This window comes from Vipera ursinii (assembly GCF_947247035.1).
Source record: "Vipera ursinii genome assembly, chromosome: 3".
Taxonomy (NCBI): Eukaryota; Metazoa; Chordata; class Lepidosauria; order Squamata; family Viperidae; genus Vipera; species Vipera ursinii.
The window spans coordinates 34,423,366-34,446,348 of record NC_139516.1 but is presented as its reverse complement, the minus strand read 5'-3'; the positions used below and the strand labels follow the sequence as shown (position 1 = coordinate 34,446,348).

General features: G+C 38.0%; 2 protein-coding genes across 2 annotated transcripts in view; one reads left to right on the top strand and one right to left on the bottom strand.

Moving 5' to 3' along the window:
• Window positions 1-4,526, top strand: part of CEPT1 (choline/ethanolamine phosphotransferase 1) — a 65,209-nt gene extending 60,683 nt beyond the window's left edge. Inside the window, exon 10 of the mRNA XM_083358259.1 lies at window positions 4,468-4,526. Within this exon, the coding sequence (XP_083214385.1) occupies window positions 4,468-4,472 (5 nt within the window). The 3' untranslated portion in view covers window positions 4,473-4,526. The remainder of the gene's footprint in view (window positions 1-4,467) is intronic.
• The window catches only part of DENND2D (DENN domain containing 2D), a 47,042-nt gene that overhangs the window by 10,603 nt on the left and 13,456 nt on the right, over window positions 1-22,983 (bottom strand). The window contains exons 4-10 of the mRNA XM_083358257.1: window positions 22,664-22,733; window positions 13,428-13,505; window positions 12,543-12,683; window positions 5,954-6,102; window positions 4,457-4,634; window positions 2,841-2,882; window positions 1,551-1,635 (exon numbers count right to left, since the gene is read on the bottom strand). Of these exons, the coding sequence (XP_083214383.1) occupies window positions 1,551-1,635; window positions 2,841-2,882; window positions 4,457-4,634; window positions 5,954-6,102; window positions 12,543-12,683; window positions 13,428-13,505; window positions 22,664-22,733 (743 nt within the window). The remainder of the gene's footprint in view (window positions 1-1,550; window positions 1,636-2,840; window positions 2,883-4,456; window positions 4,635-5,953; window positions 6,103-12,542; window positions 12,684-13,427; window positions 13,506-22,663; window positions 22,734-22,983) is intronic.

Sequence of the window (22,983 nt, the reverse complement as noted above, 5' to 3'; positions counted from 1 at the left end):
TTAGAGGCATAGCTATAACATATATGGCAAAGAAACAAACAGAGAAGACAGCAATATGTATTACTAAAAGAAAAAATTGGAAAGTTAGTATCAGAACTGCAAAAAAAAATCCATAAAAGAAGACTTTGAAAAGAGAAATGGATATAACAACATAAATTAAATCTGTTGGACTCAGAAAAAGTGGCAGAATAGATAAAGAGAGCAAAACAACTTTTTTGAAAATGCCAATAAACCAGGAAGATGGTTAGCTTATAAACTTAAAAAGCAGAAAGAGAAGAAAACGATACATAACTTACTAGATGGGAATGGCTATTTACAATTTAAACATGAAGAAATAAAAAAGATAAAGAATACTACAAGGAACTGTAAGAATATGTGTAACATCCACAACCTAAAACAAACGAAAAATTCAACATACCCTATTACTCAATACTCTAATAATGTCTAAACCCTCAATAAAATTCACAGCATTACCCCTTAAATACTCTGCAGAAGAGTCTATTCTATTTTGATTGTCTTTCTCAATGGAAAAACAGTAGGGATGCTGCTTTATCTCAGGGGATAGTGAAATACATAGGGATAGTTCATATACGGAGAAAAAAGTGTTTCTACTACTGCTTCCCTAATGTCATGAAAGAGGTGGCTCTGTCAATATTACTTTGAAACAAATGGCCTGGACAGACCAGTTCTACGTGAACCTAGTAGTACCTGTCAAGTATAAATGGACATGATGCAGATGATTCATCTAATGTGCCAGTCTTGATCTAATTTTAATCTAAAATAATCACTATACCTTTGACTTTGGACCTCCAACAATGCAGGAACTGAAAAAATACTACCCTGCTATAAATTCAATAAGCTATCTCAGCACAAACTCTTGAGATTAAGATCAGTGATGACTTTTCTTCAGTGATAACAAAACTATTAACCCAACTGCTGTATATTTCAATTTCTCTGCACAACAAAAGGTGCACTTTAGGGTACCATTTAGTCAGCGGTGCTTTAGTTTCCATCATTCTGCATACTAATTGAAAATCATGTTTCCTTTTCAGCAATGGACCATCAGATAATGGGGTAACACAAAAATGAAAAATGGTCTTATGTTTGGTTGCATTCACTCTTAAAACAAACTCTCTCACATCATCAAATCATAAACCATCACATGGAACCAGAACAATCTCAGAACAAGTTAACATCACAGCTGTTTGCTTTTTTTAAATCCAAAGGTGCTTTTTCAAGAGGCAGCTGGACTTTTGTTTTTCCTTTCTTTGTTTCGATTCCCATCCAAGAAGCTTCTTCAGTTATTTCTTAAAGAAAAAGTTCGCCCTAATGTTGCAGTCCATATTTTATCAATGGAACTATTTATTCCAAAAATTGCCTTTATGTTAACAAACAAAGCACAAATCTTACCATACACACAAATTTTTCTAAACCCATTCAAATATGTTGTGTTTCTTCCCACAGTCCCCAACAAATAGCCATACTGGAGATCTAACAATGGTGATGAAATACAACTGGCTAGGCAAGGCTGACAAAGAGAATGATCTTACTCTGGATGTTGTTGTTCATTGTTGGCAAAGAATGCAACATTTCATTTCTCAACTTGGGTGGCAAAATCTCTTCCTCATCTCCGACCTGTAGAATTATTAAAAAGAGAAGTTATATCAATAACTATTGCAAATTCGTACTTGTAGCATAGTGAAAGATCCACAGTTCCTCACAATACCTGTAGGCTACTCAAGAAAAAAAATGGTCTTACTCTTAACTCACTAAAGCTATTTTTAGCAATTAGAGCATTCAAGAAGAAATAATTTAGGCAAGCTGGAATTTAGAGGATGAGGATAGAGAGCTTTCTGAAAATAAAGCACATTATAATGTCATAGGAAACATCAGCAAACAGTGATAGATAGATGATAACTGTAAGTAAAGGGAGGCTAGCTAATTGAAATATTAATAGCCCATTTTTCAAGGCAACCCAAGTCAAGAATATGACACAACCATAACCTGAAATTGGGAAAGAACAGGAGCAAAGTAAAGTCAGCAGAATTAACCAAGAAATATTGAAGAGAGGGAGAGATGAAACAGATTAAGAAAGAAGAAAGTAGATAATATGGAAAAGATAGCTACAGAGGGCAAATCAGGACTAGACAACAATTATTTTGTGGAGTCTTGGTGCTCTCTGAGCTTGATTATCTGCTAGAAGATGATACATTACCTAACTTGGTAACATCTTCAAGCACTAATGATATTACCTAGTTGGATAATGAAATCTCTGCAAGCAAACAACCAAGTCTAGGTGGCATCAAGAACTTCATAGTTCAACCCTGAATTTTAGAAATTTTCATTTATTGAATATGGTTCTAGATTCATTTTATTACTCCAGGGTCCTCCAATATCATGGTGCCCAAATGTAGCACCAAATTTACAAAAAGTATTGTGCCCATTTTGTTAAAATACAAAACAAGTAGCCCCCCAAAAGGAGGCCAAAATTTTATTTCCATGATTTTCTTGCCCTGTGGCTTTCAGTGGCTATATAAGACAGATAGGCAGGTAGGGGTTTGTGTGTGTGTGTGTGTGTGTGTGTGTGTGTGTGTGAGAGAGAGAGAGAGAGAGAGAGAGAGAGAGAGAGAGAGAGAGAGAGAAGCTGTCAAGAGGAAAAAATATTGGAAGTAATATTGCTGTATTTCTGTAATACAGAAATATTGCTGTAAAACGACTCGCAATGAATCAGAGCTAAAATTCTGAGAAGAAACTGAACAGGATGAATTTTACATCATTAACTAGAAGTGCAGATCTAAGGTCCATAAATGGTTATAATATAGGACTTGGATAGAACTTACCATTTTTAAGAATACTCCTTGGGACAGATCTACAAGCAACACCTAAAAAGGAAGCAGTACTTAGATTTATTGATTTATTTAAACAATTTGTAGGGCCACTCATGTTTAAACAATCCTGTGCAGCTTACAACAGTAAACTACAAAAACCATATGACAAAAACTAAAAGCCCAGTGTGTTAATCATCCCCCCAGAGTGCCCTCACACAGGGATCCCCCAACCCCCAGTACACTACCTGGCCATGGCGAGTTTGGAATTGGGCCACATGAGTGGTGGGCTGGCATACCCACAGCTAACTCAAAAAAGCAACAGGCTTTTCGTGTTGGCCCACTGCTCATGTGAGTTGAGCTGCATGGGCACCAGGCTGACAACTCGCGCAAGCAGTGGGCTTTTCACACTGGATCACCGCTTGCGTGAGTCAAGCTGTGTGTATGCTGGGCTGGCGATTCACAGGAGTAGCAAGCTGGTGTGCACGCACCAGTCCACCTTTTGCATGGGCTACTTCCCCTCGTGCCCCCCCAAATTGGACCACCAAGCTATAAAGGTTGGGGACCGCTGCCTTAACAACCAACCATAGGCTCCTACCACACTACTTCAGTGCCTGAGTAAACAGGCAAGTTTCAATGGAGCCTAGGGCTACAAGAATGGAGGGAGGCAAGGGAGCATGCCTTATTCAATCTAGTGGGATAGGCAATATAATATTATTATTATTAGAACAGCTGTTTAACTTGCAAGCCAGCTTCAGCACACTACTGCTCATATGTGTATGTATGTATGTATATGTATATGTGTATATGCAGGAAATTTTTATTTAGCGACCACAATTGGAGTCAGCAACTTGGTCATTGAGCCAAGAGGTTGCTAACTGAAACCGCGTTTGTGAATTTGATCTTATTTCAGTTTTCCTTTGCTTTACAGATTTGCAAAGATTATAAATGCAAGGATTGCAAAGTTATTTTTTATCACTATCATAACTACGAACAATCACTAAACAAGGCAGGTACTACATGTAACTGCATATATCTATCAAGGCTGATGAGAAAAACAAGAGAGGTTTCAAAATCAGAAATGGTTTGGTGGAGACAGCCAAACCATTAGATCCCATAGAGATCTCTGTAATTAATGGAATGATACCTTCATTCAGGAGGAGAAAAACAAACAAATCAGCAATCTATGTTGAAAAAATATCTAGGGTACCATTTTAAATAACAAGGCCTAAATTAGAGATCCCCAACATTTTTGGCACCAGGGACCGGCTCCGCGGAGAAAGGTTTTTCCACAGACCGGAGAATGTGTGGTTTTGTGTGCTGCCTGCATCCCACAGATGGGGTTTTGCTTGTTTGTGCAGACCGGTTGCTGGCATGCTGGTATCAGTGCATGGACCGGGGCTTGGGGGACTCCTGGCCTAAATTAATTTTAGGAGATACAAATGTTCATGTTAAACTTTTAAAAACCCATGTAAGTAACTGATAGGAATGATTAGGAACATTGTCACTGGGAAGAACATACAGAAATATCACCACAGCCAATCTCTGTGCTGGTAATTTTTACAGACACATAGCAAACGTTGATCCATTCAACTATCTTTGTTTTTTTATGGAAATGTGCAAGCCTGTACCTCTTCCATAGGCTGATCCTGAACCTCTGCCAGGTAGCGCTTTTGGATCCCAACCATAAATGGCGTGGGACTGCAGACGGTGCCGAGAAGTTTCTTTGGAACCACTGGGATGTACATATGGGCCCAGGTAAAGGGGTAAAGAAGAGCAGCAGCTGAGTGAATGCACGTGGAGAGGGAGCTGAAAGGAAGCCAATGTTTCAGATTAAAATATAAAATAATATTTTAAAGCTAAAGAGCATATCTAAATAATCAGTTCACCTTGCTGCATAAATACCCTTTGCATGTTTATTATTTCATGGTTTAAATGCATTGCCACTGCTGTCTTAAAGGGCTTATTACAATACAGTATTACTGATCTTATGATTCTAATAGTCAAATATATTTCTACTTCATTCTGCAATCATTCTTAGCAAAGACCTGGGAAACTTTCTATCTCCAATAGCTCCAAACTGTAAATAAGAAGCACCCCAGCTTCTGTCTCTCATCCGCTCCCTCCCCCAACCTTTTGCTGCTCTTTGGACAAAGCAAGAATAATGATACAGTCAGCTCCTAAATCAATGAGTTCGGTCGCTGCCCTGTTGTTTCATAGATGGGGAATTCTCTTGACGGAAGTCCCAAAATGGGAATGGTGTGCTTTTATAAATGTAACACAGTCATTTGTGAAAACCATTAAGATAACCTTCCAATCTAAAAGTCTTATTACAAACTTTACAGGACAGACACAGAGCTCAATGGATGGTTAGAACTGCAGAAAAATCTACTGCAACCAGCCTGTCTTCCATTGAGGATCTGTATACTACAAGAGCCAGAAAGAGAGCTCAGAAAATATCTACAGACCCTTCATATCCTGGACACAAACTGTTTCAACTCCTCCCCTCAGAACACCACTATAGGGGATTGCATACCAAAACAACTAGACTATTTCCCCCCATGCCATCACTCTGCCAAACACCTAATTCTCACAGCATTGTCTTATGCCTAAGGATATTTACCCATATAGAAGGGCTATATTGCTATTATCCTTCTCATCTTTCCTATACCTTCTCCTATTGGTATCTTATGATTTACCACTTTGTTGTTTGTATCGTACAATTTATGTTGTATCTTATAATTTATGATTTATGACTTTGTTTGTGGGTACATTGAGAGCTTATGCACTGGAGACAAATTCCTTGTGTGCCCAATTACACTTGGCCAATAAAGAATTTTCCAGCAAAGAATATTCTATCTAGCCTAACCTAACCTTAAAATATCTCAACTTACCAAGTCATATCAAAATATTAATGTTATACATATAAAAAGGAAGCCTGTGTGTATTTCTCCATCTGCCATATGGACATTTCACAAGTTAATTAACCCAAGTAATAGCAAGTTATAAAATGGAAAGCTGATCCAGAGTAAATACTACGCTTCAGTCCTACTGACTGGTGAAGCACAACTGACTTACTGATTTCAACAGGACAAGCACAAAATTGCTTCATTAGGCTTAGCGTTTACCTAAGCTCATCAGCCAGGAAGATTATCCGTCTCTCCAGAACTACAGAGGCAAATATCAGAAGTATCTTTTCAGGACTGAGGCACTGTAAAAGGGCCTGAAATTCTACATGCTCCAGGTGAGAATCCAATGGCCGGGTCAGCTCAATTTCCTAAAAACAGGACAATAGGATAAAGTTAACATAGGAATCATGGCTGAATACTGTTTGTCTAAAATAATAATTTTCACTGGGATTAAATTTCATCTTTTTTCCAGTTCTGATTAAGTGGTTATGACAGCTGTAATTACACCCTTAGAACCTAAAATAAGGGACAATGCTAAAATATGGCTTAGTGCAATGACGTAAATTTAACAAGCTTCAGGCTCCCATACTTGCCTGTGATAAACCTGAGTTCTACTGTATATTCTGTATAAATTTCGGGTAACTCTGGTAAATTTAAAAAAGAATTTTATATAAACCCCTTATCAAATCAAAATATGTTTATTCTGCTTTGCTCATATAAGCCACTGTTTAACCTACAAGTGTTTTTCGGATTGTGACAAAAATCTGGAAGCACCTGATAGCACCTTTTCAGACTAACATTTTACTAAAAAGCATATATTTTCATAAGCTTTCAAGAGCTACATCTCATTTTATCAGGTGCCTCAGTGAGTTAACGAAGAGAAATGTGGCTAACAAAAGCTTATGCAATTTAACACAATTTTGAATTGGAAAAGATGCGACTAGACCCTCCTGAATTTTGACTACCATAAACAAACACAGCTTTCCTTATGTGTCAGGCTCTCCTGACCTTCTCAGCAATAAATCATGGATCTCCTGGCATTTTGTGACTTAGCTCTACTCTTTAGCCAACCTTGGCAGAAATTTACAAGCAACTCCAATAGACTGGAATGTTTATTGAGGGTAAGAATGAAGCTATACTTATGAATTAATTGCCCACTCCCAGTGAGAAGATGTGAATGACTTTTATTGGTTTGGGGTTTAAACTTTTATCTTCTTTTTGTCTATGAACAAATTTGTATTTAGAATAGGCCTTAGTACTAACACTGAGTAATTGCCCACTCCCAGTGAGAAGATGTGAATGACTTTTATTGGTTTGGGGTTTAAACTTTTATCTTCTTTTCGTCTATGAACAAATTTGTATTTAGAATAGGCCTTAGTACTAACACTGAGTAATTGTTGCATATTTATATAATGGTCATTTCCAGCTTGGAAATTAATGATTCTAGCCTCAACCCTCATAAATTCAGCTGCAAACCAGATCAGTTAAATCAGACATGTCAAACTTGTGGTGTCACGTGACGTCGCGTGACGTATTGGAGCTTTTTCGCCATTGCTTACAATCGGGTGGGTGCAGTTTCTTCATGACACGTCTGGCCTGTGGGCCGGCAGTTTGACACCCCTGAATTAAATGAAAGAAAGATCACCTCCTTGTAGCTATGTGAGAAGACTGGAGTGCAGATGTATCTATGGAGGAGAGACATCATTAGGAGAGACGTCAACTTCCCTCCGTCCAGTGCGCTCCCACAGAGAGGGCCTCCTCAGGGTGCCTCCGATCAAAGAATGCCGATTGGTGGCCCCCAGGGGGAGGGCGTTCTCTGTGGGCGCGCCAGACCTATGGAACCGCTTGCCGGTTGAGCTCCGGATGGCCCCCGACCTTCGCTCCTTCCGGCGCGATCTAAAAACGTATCTATTTGAGCAGTCTGACCTGGTCTGATGGGTTAGGGTTGGGGTTTTAATACATCTTAATTACTGTTTTAACCTTGGGCATTTATTTAATCGCTTTTAACTTTTGTATCCTGTTTTTGTATTTATTGCCCTGTACACCGCCCTGAGTATAAAAATATAATAAATAAATAAATAATAAATAAAATATTCACACACTGTAGCAAAATATAGCAGAACAACAGAGTTAGGAGGGACCCTGGAGATCTAGTCCAATTCCTTGCACAAGCAGGAGACCCGATACCATTTCAGACAAGTGACTGTCCAGTCTCTTCTTAAAAGCCTCTGGTGATGGAGCACACCCAACTTCTGAAGGGAAGCTATTCCACAAGTTAGTTGTTCTCACTGTTAGGAAATTTCTCCTTAGTTCTAGGTTGCTTCTGTCCTTGATTAGTTTCCATCCATTATTTCTTGTCTTGCCTTCTGGTGCTTTGGAAAATAAGCTGACCCCCTCTTCTTTATTGGAACACTGCTATCATGTCACCCTTAGTCCTTCTTTTCACTAGATTAGACAAACCCAGTTTCTGGATTGATTTAGCAAACCATAACACTAAATTATAAACTACTATTTGCAAAAACATAGTTACTAGGTTCATTCTATTGAAACAAACCACGCTGGTGTAGAGCCACTAGCTATAGTTGTTTTGGCACAGGAACTAGCCATGCATTTACAAAATTAATCATTCTTTTTTCTATACACAGGGATGCATAAGTATAATTTGAAAAAGATTTGGAAGGGGAGTTCTGCACCTCTCCTTGAGTATGCCATCTCCTCCCTCCACTGTTCATTAAGGCTTGCTCAAATTTTCAGGTTTCTGCTCTTGTATTGGTGCAGTACAATGGTTAAAATAATCTGTTTTCCCAGAAAGCCAGTTCAATATGAGGCTTCTACAAAGAGGTTTCTATGTCCATATAAGGCTAATGAAAAGATACAGCTGCTTTTGAAGAATATGTACTGCACAACCCGTCAAACTCCTCCAGTTGTGTGAAGCACTGAGCAAGCCAGGAAACCAAATACCAAAATGTCATCCTGATAGTTGACAGAGAGAAAACTCTACCACCAAAACAAGAAGTCAGTACAGCAAATCACACAGAAGACAATGCATCAGAGAATGGAAAGTTCATGCTTTGAGCTATTGTGACAAGGAGGACAAAAACTGAACCTCTCCCAAGACAATTATTAATTACTCCAGAACTTCACTTATGTCTGGAAATCATATTTGACAGTAAAACACATTTCATTTTTTAAAAATGATTTGTCTGCATCGATTACCGATGCATCTCTCAAAGATCCAGAGACTCAGGACAAGCATAGATCATGCTATTTCTTAAACAAATATCCTTAAAACTGAATCTGCAAAATACCACCCAAATAGAATTAGGACATGATAAGATCAGTTTCCTATTATTGCTGTCTGATACCTGGTAATCAGCAATGGATTATAGAAAAACTTACATGTGGAAAGGGCTTCCCCCATCTTTCTGGGAACACTGAATCACTGATTCATTATTTTATTCTACTGTTCCCTTAGCAACTACGAACAGCCCTCATTCTTTAGAATGACTGAACAGGTTTTACATGAAGTTCCTCTTGGTTAACAAAAAACACAAAACAATATGGGCTGCCACTAAGTTTGCAGTTGCAGTCATGCATTGCTAATTAAGTGAAGCATTATGTTTCACATTGTTCTAATGTCATTTTGCTGTTTTTTATTTTGTTAGCCGTAATAAAGAATAAGCTTTAAAGTAGCCACCAAATTAATATGACAGAAAATTATTAAATACTAATTAAATTACATTAATTAATTAAATATATTAAATAAATAACAATTATTAAATTCCATCAAAAGCTATTTGATTTCATTTTACTTACAGGCTGAGAATTTTTTTTAATCTTAATTTTAACTGGGTTTTAATTTTCTCAGGGTTCTATTTAATCTTTTTTAATTTGTTTTAACGTTTGTATACTTTCTTTTAAATGCCCTGTAAACTGCCCTGAGTCCTTCGGGAAAGGGCGGTATATAAATCTAAATAAATAAATAAAATAAATAAATAAATTAAACACAGCCACTGAAAAAACAAAGATAGCACTTGGCCCAAAATGTGCACTGCTAAACTACACTGTGGTCCAACTTAACACGTATTTATTGGATTATTATTTTCATATCCTTTCCTTAGGAACTCAAGTTGCATAGGGGCTTCCTCTCATTTAATCCCCGCAAAAGCCCTTATTAGGCTAGAAAGAGAGATAAGACCACACTTACCAAGTGAACTCTGTGATCAAGTGGAGATCTGAACCTGAATCTCCTGATTCAAGTCCAGCAATGTAGTCACAATACTACATGGCTTCTCCAATGCAATGCAAGTAGAGCTCCAGGTGTACAGGAAGCAAACCATAAAACAGAGCTTCTCATCTGCTCAATACTCAACTAATTAAATACTTTCATATCTACTTCTAAATGTTTCATGCTGCAGCAGTTTCTTGATTCTCCATTTCAATGGAACCAGTTTCAAAACCTAAATGGTCATTTCCTAATTTGTCAATCTCACTGAGGTTAAGCAGTGCCACTAGTAGCAACTCCATCCTGTCTGAGATAGTAAAGGAAAATGTCAACTAATAGTGAAGTAGAAACTAACTAATGAAATTGTCTGACCTAATAAAATGACTAGAGATGATTCTATATACTTTGCCTATAATGCTTGAAAAATATAAAATGCAAATAACTTACAAAGGGGTTGGAGCTGCAAATTCAAGACGTATGTAATGAAGAAGAGGTGGTCAGTCCACTGCTGATCCCATGTGTCTCCTTCAAGGTTTGTTAACTAAACAAGTCAAGGTTTAAAATAACCTACCAGGCCAAATTAAACCAGATTGGTCTAGTAGTTAATACACCAGGCTAGAAGCCAGGAGACTGTGAGTTGTAGTCTTGCTTAGGCATGAAAGCCGGCTGAGTGACTTTAGACCACTCACTCTCTATCAGGCCAGCTCAACTCACAGGGTAGCGGTAGGGAGAATTGGAGGGGGTTTTGCCTTGAGTTTTTAAAAATTACAAAGGTGGGATACAAATAAATAAATAAGAATACTAGAATGCTATGAATATGGGGTTGGGTAGGTTCTGTCACTAAGAAGTCACATCATTCTTTTTCCTTTAAACGAGACCATTATAGAAGTTTTGTCTCTTCTCTCTCAGCGGGCAATTTCATAGTCTGTCCTTTGCACAGCTCTGTACACCTGGCTCAAGATGATTGTATGGAATCAAATCAATAATTGGGTTGGGAGGAGAGGAGTTTCCCCTGTAATAGGTATCCAATTGGCATCCCTTTTTTTCCTGTATCAATGACACCGGTTGTATTCTGCAAGACTGCAGCACTGCCATTACTATATCAATATTTAAAATGGGGAGGGGGATAAGGGAGAAGCAACGGAATCCAGCTAATTATCACTCTATACATTTGCAGACTATGATTAGTAAACATTATGCCTTCCATTGGAATAGTAAATTACAAGTTATGATAGAGAAAGGATCAACTCTGGGCAAAGAGCAAATCAGTTTTTATCCCAACTGTTCTATATTACATCCTATGACAGCTAATTGGAAAAAATATAACTACAAGAGCAGGCCTATACTTTACATATATAGATTTCAAATCACTTTTTGATTCCACTCCAAAAACATTTGGGGGGGGAGTTAAAATAACATAACCATGGATAGGCATCTCCTGTTTTTAATTCAAACACTTTACAAAAGTGCCATTTTTCATGTTTTTGTAAAGAATTAGGAGTAATCCTTTAAATATTTTGACTAATCCAATCTCTATTTGAAAGGGAATTAGATAAAATTCTTTAGCCCCCACCCTATTTAATCTCTATTTAAACTTATCAAGTAAATCAGGAGTCCCCAACCACCGGTCCATGGACTGGTACTGGGCTGTAGCACACCAACAACCAGTTCGCACAAACAAGCAAAGCCCCATCCGTGGGATGTAGGCAGCACACAAAACCACACACTCTCTGGTCCATGGAAAAACCTTTCTCCACAGAACCAGTGCCTGGTGCCCAAAAGGTTGGGGACCTCTGAAATAGTTTCCACCCCTAAGATTACAGGAATGGATATTCTGTTCTTCTGTATGCTGATGATGTAGCTCTGCATTCAGATCTTTTACCCATTACTGTGAAAGCTTCTGCTGGTAATTAATGACCAGAAAATCAAATGGCTTCTTGCCAGGAAATCTAAAAGATTTAAATGAGTTATCAAGGGAACAAAAATTAAATAGAATAACTGTTTTGAATATTCAGGGGTAGTGCTAAAGGCCACAAATGCTTGGAAAATGCATACTTAATTTGCCTCTTAAAAAAGAAGGAGGACAACCAAAAGTGGAGCTGAGGACAAGATTGTTAATACTCTCTTATGCCACTTTTTTCCTCATTCCAATAATCCTGGGAGACCAATTTCAATCCTTGGGACAACTGGCAATTTAGGTGACACTTATTCACTATGGTTGCTACCTGAGCACAATTGCTCCTTTGGAATACATTCAGACAAAAAGAATAATTATATATATTTATATATTTATAAATGTCTATCACGGTGGATAGAGTGTGGGCAAACATATGGAAGGTCTGATATTATTGATAGACACTCTCTCAAACAGAGGTCAGTCCTTTCAACTCAGACTTTTTACAGCTTACTCCCTTGCTGTTAATCAAACAAATCTTATTAATTCTATGGATGTTCAATAGTTTTTTCTTAAAACTTGTTGGGAGGTATTGGTTTATACATTTGCTTAACATAATTACTTTAATTATAACATTTAATTACAAGTCATGTTAGAATCAGCCAAAGGTATCTCAAGTAGGCACACACCTCTGTTCCGGATTCAGGGATGAAGCTTTTAATGGTAACAGTTTTTCCTGGTGCTGGGAAGGGAGATTCACGCAGGCCCTGCATAAAGGGGTAGACGACTGCTGCAGAGATCTGTCGCCTCTTCTCTACTTCATCCAAAATCTGTAAGAAGAAGAAGAAGGATACCCATCACTTTGCAGCTTCCCAACTCAACTCTTGATAGTGGCTTTACTCCTCCTGAAATTATTCAAAACCAACAGAGTCCTAAGCAAAGTAATGATGCGTGATAAACAAGTCCTGCCATCTCCTACTGAATCATGTGTCTCCTTCAAATGCATTTCATCCTCAGAACCAAGGTGTAAGAACCAGTCAAGAAACAGTAAGAGTGATAGATAACAGTTAAGCCAAGCTTGAAGAACCTACCTGGATCCAGCCATTTTCATTCTCCTTTCACAAGAGGAAACTAATTGAGAAGTTATTGAGAAGAATTGAGAAGAAGTTAATTTAGTTACATCTGGTCTTGAAAACTGTAACTGAGGTGACATTTTAAATTTAGCTTCTTCTATTATTCATTTGTAGACCAAGTTATTCAAAATAGCTGAATTATCTGAACTGAGCTACTGTTCTCTATATTCAGGTTAAAATGCTATATTGCTTTTTCCATTCTAATAATGGTGAAAATATGAACAAATTATATCTCTATGAGTAGCCACAGCCATTTCCCAAATATCTGGGATGAAGGACATGACTTTCTTTCCTTTCCTCTTTTCTGTGAAAGATCAGAAGAAGAAAAATATAGAAAGCTCATCTTACGATGAAACAAGATTAGGAACAGCAGATCATATATTTCTGCCTATTACCTAACGTTTTTTGTATTTAGGGGAACAGACTATCCAGAAAACATACCTTTGAAAATAGTCCAAAGCAACCGAGACAGCTTACAATGCAATAAACTTCAGGGAGACGAGCATCTCGTCCAGACGGCTGAAAAGCAGTGATGTAGGAAAAAAAAGACACTATTAAATTTCCTTTTTAAATTAAACATCACTATTAAATTACACATCTATATTATGGAAATATACAAAACTATTATAGCAGCAAATATGTTTGTTTAATTAACCAAGTTCCCAATTTTTTATCCAGGGAACAATGGCATTCCAAAATAATGTTGATAATTTCTGGTGCACGTCCATATGCATATGGCTAAAACTTGGGACATCTAAAATTTGGTTTTTTAACTTCAAATCCTGGAATCTTTCAGGCAAGTACATGGTAAAGTTACCAGATTTTATATGATTTTGACTTTCTCATTCAAAAAAATTCCGTTCCATTTTGGGATTCCATGAGCTATCAAAAAAGGGTCATTTGTGCCATGGGATATGCAGGCATTGCATTGCTGATGTCTAGGTTTTAAGATGGTCTTCCAAAACTTTTAAAGATGACTGAGAGAGCTGCATAATACAGAAGTTTAAGAACTACTGGTATAAATTACAGGCAAGTTTAAACACCCAAAAGTGATTTTCTTGATTTCAGAGTGGCCAAATAAATAAGCTAGTACATAAAATGGCCTTTGTGGAGTCATGATTACACCTGTCCTTTACTACATGAGTCAGATTTTTATAAACATACATAACATTCAATATGAAAAACAAATAAACCAAGCCTCAGATTGGCGCTGTGATTATTGGATGCTCTGACTCATTCCCTTTCTTAATATCTCATTAAATATAGAACAAAAAAAATGTTTATTCTTCACAAGCCAGTTCAACTAACTATAGCTTCTTCCTAAATACAGCTCAGACCTGGACAACTTGCACTGTATAGCTCTGTGCATACTGAAGATGTTACCTAGCCAGATAATAAAACATCTTCATGAAAACAACCACTCTCAGAGTACCAACGACTCCACTGTGTATTTTCTCCAAGAAGAATTTTTATGACATAAATTTAGCCTCAAAACTATCTGTTCCCTCCCACTATTACTCTGGAAATATGATCATTTTGACATGAGATTTTTAAATAGAAAAAGTCAGATATATCCCACCCCAAAGAATCTAATCTGCAACCTAACACCTTGTGAGGCAAGGGTGTGCTGCCCATTACTCTTTCCCTTTAAACAAGGTACTGAATGAAGACATAAGCTAGTTGTGACTCTGGAGCTTCCCAGCCAAGTTATCAGACATGATGATAGTATATCTCAATCCTGGCCACGCTAAATTCCTATCAAACATCAATCTTAAAGTATAACATTTTCAGGAAAGAAAGAAAGACTTTTCAATCTTACCCACTCAAACCTCTATATTAATAATTTTTCTTTCAGTGAAAAAAATTATATCAAAAGAAAAACAAGGAAGACTGTTTTAAGGAAGAAGACCTTAAAGCTGCACCCTGTTCACTTATAGCAGGGGTGTAAACTGCCGACCCATGGTCCGGATGCATCATACTGAAGCTGCGCTCACCCCATTGCCAGCAATGCAAAAAGAATCGCAATACGTTGTGACATGTCACATGACGTGGCGAGTTTGACAGGAATGCCTGATCAACCTAAATGACCCAAAGAATGGTCATGCTTTAGCTCAGGTGTCTTCAAACTTGGCCCTTTTATGACTTGTGGACTTCAACTCCCAGAATTCCTCAGCCAGCGTGCCTGGCTGAGGAATTCTGGGAGTTGAAGTCCACAAGTCATAAAAGGGCCAAGTTTGAAGACCCCTGCTTTAGCTTGTCCCAATTTTTTCTTGTTGCCTTTCTTCTAAACCCCTACAATTGAAATATTTATTGCAAATACCACTGGAGCTAAAGGATTGTGAGACCTTTTCACAACTTAAGGTCAAAGCTTTAAAAAACGTTCACCTTGGTTTAGAAGCAGTTTCTGTTAATTATTAAACAGCTCTTCAAGTGTGCAAACACTTTAATCCTTTTTGGATATCCTTTTTATGTATCTCACATAATTGCGGAGAGAGAGAGTAAAGGTTCCACTTGCTGGCACTGACCTAGCTGCTGTCCCACTGCTCCAACCATCTATACTTCATCAACCCCTAATTTATTATGTAGTTAAAATCCTGAGTCACGGCAGCTTACTCATTTACAGAAGTTTGCTCTATGGCTGCAACTGTTAATCATTATTGAATACCTTACATTAATTGGGAGATACTTTTAAGTTTGTCTTGTTTATGTTTAAATCATTATACCCTATTCATTCAGTAAACGATCGCCTAAGAAGATACAAAATAAATATTTTCTTTTAATCTCTTCATTGTGCAAGTTGGAGCTTCTAAGATTTATCTTTTTACCATTTTCAGCCCAATGGAAGCAGCTGTGTCCTATGGGACAGAATGTTGGGCAGCTGCTCAGAATGTTGCTGACTTCCCCATTCTGAGCTCCCCTTTCCTCTTCCTTCCTCTTCCTTCCTCAACATCTGAGCCAGAAGGAGTTCTTTTTAAGAGCTTGGGAAGAATCTCCAGAGTCATGCACTGCAAGCTTGCCTTAACATTTTTTTTTCTTTTTAATTGCATCTCTAAAATTAATACATGGACAGCAAGCCAATCAATGCCAAATGACAGCTATAAAACAAAACAAAAAACAGTTTCTTTGACTTTACCCAGAGAGATCATTTCAAAGTATGCTTTCTGTAAATATCTAAAGATCAAGCAAACGCCAAGAAGCAATAAAAGAAACATGTGAGAAACAGGTCTCTTTTTTTAATGAAAAAAGCACTTAAAGATTGTGAGGGACTGATGTGAAAAATAAGGAATGAAAGGAGAAAATAAGCTGGTGAAAGCAGGGTGGAGTAAGCTGCTGACAGGATGAGAAGAGGGAAATGTGCACTGAGCTGCCACCTGTGTTTTATATTGGTTTTTCTCAGGCATATGACGTGTTTCATTTCAGACTACCTGTTAACACATCCACTTATTAAAAAGGAAGCCACGACTGGCTTCAGTTTCTAAATTGTGGTAGTTGTAAAATGTTCTAAAATGAAGTGTGTGACAACCTCACAGGTCTCAATATAAAAAAAATTGCTATGTATCTATGTAGCTACAAGAAAAAAAAGAAAAAGTATAAACTTGAATTACAAGTGTGTGTACTATATATGGAAACCAAGAATCCTAAGGTCCACTTGCAAACGAACAATGTAACTCAGGTGCTACTACTTGTCCCTAACTTTGCATATCTCTTCAGTATCCAGGAATACCCTCCCTCCCAAGAAAGATTTATATTCTAGAGCAGGGGTGTCAAACTGGCAGCCTGCGGGCCGGATGCGTCATGCACAGACCACGCCCACTCCGGCTCCGCAAAGACAAAAAACATCACGATACGTCATGTGACATGATCAAGTTTGATACCCATGTTCTAGAGCCTCTTCTGTAAAGCCACTTTTGCTATTCTTTCCTCCTAACTAGGGACCTGAAAGGACCTGATACCCAAATGTTGCTGCTCCCACAATGCACTTTAACCACACATCAGAAATAACCATACAGTTGAAGCACATGACATTGTAAGATTTTCCTATATCACTAAATATAGGAAAAAATTTCACCAGCTGCCATACTGAATGTGTCAATAGTTCTTAGAAGGCCAGTGCTTGGGCACTTCATCCAATATTTTTTTTTCTCCTAACCCTATCCCTAATGGTTACTAGATGGCAACAAATAAATGCCTTTCTTAAATTTATATGGAGATTCTTAATAATCCAACTCATGATTGTCCCAAAAGTGCTTTTTCAAAAGGCAAGTGGACTTTCTGTGTTTCACTTGAAGCTTCTTGGATGAGAAGCTAAACATTTTAAACAAAGAAAGTTCAGTTGCCTTTTTAAAGAAGCACCTTTGGGACTTTCTTAAAGTGTTGATTGTTGGTAATCAATCTGCCAATCAAACAACTGATTGACCACTAGATGGCATCAAAAATTTAGTTGCATTTCTTTGCTGCCCTTTAGTGGCAGTTAGTTGCCAAAATGTACCCACTGTACAATATAAATATTATGGAAGATCTGAGAAAGGGTTTTGCTATCTGTCATGGATAGATAAATTGTTCTGCATTTCAAAATATAGCCTATAAACCAGTGGTGGCGAACCTATGGCATGCATGCCAGAGGCGGCACTCAAAGCCTTCTCTGTTGGCACGCACGCTGCCGCTGCTGGCATCCAGGTCCATCAGGCCACCACCACTGCCCAGAGCAGGAGCCCCACCCACCACAAAGGAGGCGAAGCAACCAATTAACAAGCTCTAGCAGAGGTGGTAGAGCAGAGGTCACCAACCATTGTTGATTGATGGACTGGAAGAAAAGGGAGGTGGAAACATTTTACATGCATGCACGTGTGGTGGCCCATTTTTGCGCCTCCGGGTTTTGCCTCCCTGCCCCCCACGAGGGCACCACAATGCTGATACAGTCCTGGCACTTTGTGATAAATATGTGGGTTTTGGGTTGCACGGTTTGGGCACTCGGTCTCTAAAAGATTCGCCATCACTGCTATAAACTGACCATGGAAACCAGGTTTCCAGTCTCCTGCGTAACTAAAACACTGCATCACAAGTGCTGAGCCCAGCAACCAGGTGAAGGGTGTGGTTCCATGGTACATTTGCTGGCCCAACTGCAACCAAGCAGATCATCAACCCTGTCCACACATCATCTCAAGCAACTTTTCACCCACAAATCTTTACAATTGTTCAAAATAACTAGCAAATTATATATTCCAGGGAAAAAACATTAATGCTATCAAGATCAGTAGTAGCTATTATTGTTTCTTTCTTCCCCTTAATTAAAATATAAAATTATCAGTGAACACATAAATTAGGCTAGGGGAGGAACTTAGAGGAATATATAAAAGCACTTCAGTTTCTTTCAACTTTCTAACTTCAATTATGAAGTATCAATTTACACTACCATGAACATTTAACTACCAATCCCAGCATCCCCAAGTCAATTTGATTATTGGGCTATCAATGATCATCTGACTACAAGTTCTATCACTCCTACATATCAGGCTCTTAGTTAGAAGTGATGATTAATTTATTATAAATTTATAATCTAACACATTTGGTGGTCATCATGTTGAAGAACAGTGTTTTAAATAATTCAAATGAGATTGTGTAGACCAGCAATTCAACATAAACTTACCCCATTATAAATCTTACAAATCTCATTTGCAATTCTGTTTGGAGTCAGCATAATTTTTTAAAAAATAATTTTAATAACAGGCAGAATAAACAGTGGCTAGGTAATAAAGACACACCACATATTCATTATTTTTAACATAAATAACCTTATTTCACTTCATATAGATATCATTCCCGAAGTAAACTCTATTATTCTTTTATAACCACAGGGAAAATATCTTTTTAAATAGATTCTTTCCACTTTGAGACATGAAAACCTTCTATAAGCCACTTCTTTTCCTCTCTAAGCCTGTTCTACAGTATTGAAAACTCACTTCCCATCTGAGGAAACTATCAAGAAATTAGTAGACAAATCAATTACTGCCTCTCACAGGACAATCAATAAGTTGGTGGATAAAACCTGCATTTTTGGATCTTTTCTATTTGTCCTATGTTTCCTAATAGAAACTATGTCTTTGGAACCTTGTTCTACCTCCTGAATTTGAAAGCCAGACATTGTTTATCGCCTAGTTTTTTGCTAGGTTTCCAGAGAAAATGCAATAAGCATGGCTTTCTCATCAAAGGATATTTCCTCCAAATATCCAAACTCATTCCTGAACCATCCAGCCTATGTGGATAGATGAAGTACCATATTCCCCAAATGCGACAACTATCTTTGATCCAAACTAGCTGAGTTAAGGACAGCCATATTCAACAACAGTGCTTTGTGGTTTGCTGTAATCAGTTGTGTTCATTCTTGATTTTCTAAAAACTTGTGCTATCCCATTTCTTCCTTCATTCTCTCTCGTTATCTCTTCTCTTATTTTATCTGAAGGATTATTAATTAAAAACATGCATTTACCACCACCCAGCAAATCACTTCATCTCTACAGTTCTCTATCCAGACATTTTAGCTGGCTGTCTCAAAGAATCATTATTGGTATTCTCTACCTATTCCAAACCACTGGTCTGATTTTTTTCTACCTTTCCTCTCCACGTTAACTTTCATCTCCATGTTTGTGAAAGGTAGTCATTTCTCATTTACTCTTTTTGATTATTCATAAAGCTAGAAGTAATAAAGGACCAATGTTATAAATTCTTATTGGTGCAATAAATCTAGTGTTATTCTTATCTAAGATGGTCCAGAACTTTGGAATGTAGTTTCAGCTCCGTCCAAAGTTACAGAGCTATAAAATTTATGTTTGTCATGAGAGCAATCCAGAGTGGAGTAAAGCTACTTTTCTGGCTTATATTTTTCAATACAAGATTTTTATTTATTCCCCAAATAAGTCAAGTTCTCTGAAGTTGGATATAACTGCTTTTATATTCTAACAGAACAAATATTTGGCTGCTTTCCAAACCCCTTATGTTTCACTGTTTGGTTATCTAAAATACAAATTTACATATTGCACTAAGCCAAAATGACTGTTTGGGTTTGGCTTAGATATTGTGTAGTTTATTTATTCGATTTTTATCCCGCCTTTATTACTTTACAAAGAACTCAAGGCTGCAAATATACATAATACTCCTTCCATCAAACTAGCATTAAATAAACCATAGCTTAGTGTGATTGCAAATCTAACTACAGATAATTCATTGCAAAGATGCTGGCCTATTCATACTAACAAAATGTGAACACCACTGCCATAATTAAACTAATTCAGTGCATAACATCCCTTTCCAATTCTGTATTTTATCCATGTGCTCAATAAAAACTTAGATCTAATAGGGCTTCTGAGCATACAGGAATGCTCAGAAGCCAAATATTCTTCCTAAAAATAGCCTGCTCAAGCTTTAAATGTGAGATTACCAGAATGCCATCTTTTCCAATGTGGCATCCTTAAGATTGTTGGATTAGAAATTCCGTAACTGTGGATTGTGGAATATTGTGGACCTTGCGTTAGGGAAGCAAAGCATATCGTTCTATTGTGCACAATGGTTGAAATTTTCCAAGCGGTCACAATACAATGCAGTTTCTCAAAAAATGGTGGCTGCTTCCAGGATCATCCCACAGGGCCCAGCAATGGAGCAGCCTGTTCTCCTTCCCAAGCCCAAGCTCTGGAGCTCCAGAGATGTTTGAAAGGTAAGTGTGCAATGAGTAATGAGGGTTGAGGAGGATGTGGGGCCCAATGACGTATGAAGCAGGACTAAGGCCTGCAAGAACCCAGTGAAGGATGGGGGGAGATTGACAGGGGCTCTGCAGCAGCTGTAACTTCGGGATCAGGTTATAAGTAGCTGGGGGGGGAGAATCTGCTGTAACTTTGAATAGTCACTAAGTGATCAGTCATAAGTCAAGCACTATTTATACTAAAGCTTTCTAATTTAGCAAGAACCTGGCACTAACACCATGATTCAAATAGACAATATAGGTAGTCCTTGATTTACAACAGTTCATTTAGTGACATTCGAAGTTACAACAGAATTGAAAAAAGTGACTTATGACCGTTTTTCACACTTATGACGGTTGCAGCTTCCCTGTGGTCATGTGATCAAAATCCAGATGCTTGGCAACTGGTTCATATTTATGACAGTTGCAGTGTCCTGGGGCCACATAATCACCTGCTGTGACCTTCTGACAAGCAAAGTCAATGGGGAAGCAAGATTCATGTAACAATCATGTTACTAATTTAACAACTGCAGTAATTCACTTAACAACTGTGGTAAGAAAAATTGTAAAATGGGACAAAACTCACTTAACAAATGTTTCATTTAACAACAGAAATGTTGAGCTCAATTATGGTCCTAAGTCAAGGACTACCTGTAATAATTTTTTTTAATCATGATGAAACATATTTATTTTCTGGCATTTTAAGGAATTATCGATTATAAGGCAAGATATGACAGCATAGAATGTATTGCCTCAATTGATCCAATACCTCAGCCAAGTAAACTCTTAACAAGCCAAAACAATAAAATTAAATGGCATGGGCCCGGATTATTTTTATTTTAATCCCATTTATATCCCGCCCTTCTCCGAAGACTCAGGGCAGCTTACAATCTAAGCACAAATCAAATGTTGCTTAGCAATAGCCTTCATTCTATGTATATGCCTGCTTATTTGGGCTTTCGCCCCCCCCAAGCGGCATTATTACAAAGTCAGCTTATTGCCCCCAACAATCTGGATTAACTGAGGGAGCACCTGCTGCCAGCATCAATTTCCCATCGTCCTGTGCACTCCCACAGGGAGGGCCACCTCAGGGTACCGCCGGTCAAGGACTGCCGGCGGGCGATCCCCAAGGGGAGGGTGTTCTCTGTGGGCGCACCTGCCCTATGGAATCAACTGCAAACGGAACTCCGGACTGCCCCCGACCTTCGTTCATTTCGCCGGGACCTAAAAACCTAGCTCTTTGAGCTATCTGGCCTGGACTGAGGGGTTTTAATGATTTTAAATTGTGATTTTAATTTTTGGGGCTATACTTAATTTAATGGTGATGACCTATAAAGCCCTAAATGGCTTGGGTCCGGGTTATCTGAGGGAACACCTGCTGCCGGCATCAAGCTCCCTTCGTCCCGTGCGCTCCCACAGGGAGGGCCTTCTCAGGATACCGCCGGTTAGGGAATGCCGGCGGGTTATTCCCAGGGGAAGAGCGTTCTCTGTGGGTGCGCTGACCCTATGGAACCAGCTCCCCATGGAACTTAGGACTGCCCCCGACCTTCGCTCATTCCGCAGGGACCTGAAAACTTGGCTCTTTGAGCTGTCTGGCCCAGGCTAAGGGGTTTTAATTTTTTATTAGGCTTTAGTTTTAAATTTCGGGGACTTTATTTAATTAATTGTTTTAATCTGATTTTAATTTTTGTATGTTTGTTTTAATCTTTCCTGTACACTGCCCTGAGTCCTCCGGGAATAGGGCGGTATATAAATTTAATAAAATAAATAAATAAATAATTTTATTTTAATTTTATACTGTATTGTTTTTAAATTTTGCCCTGTAAACCGCCCTGAGTCCTTCGGGAATAGGGAGGTATATAAACCGAATTAATAAATAATAATAATAAATAAATAAATAAATAAATAAATAAATAAATAAATAAATAAAAGAGGAAATAATCACCAACAGTCTTCTGCAGTAGCCAATTTTTCTACTCCCATCAATATTGGTAAGGACAAAAGAAAATGTTTCACTGTAAAGAATAAAAGACATAAAATGTTACTAGTTTTATCATATTTACATAGCTCCCCGTCTCATAGAACATGACTCTGAGCAGTGTACTATGAAACCTAAACCTTTGAAAAACGCTAAATTAAAAACACCAAAGTTACCAATGACAGAGTAGCAGATAGAGCTATCATGATAGGCAATGTAGCCATTTCACTAATTTGCCACTTCTCTGAGATCCCCAAGCCTGATGACACAACCCTGTTTTAAGGGAC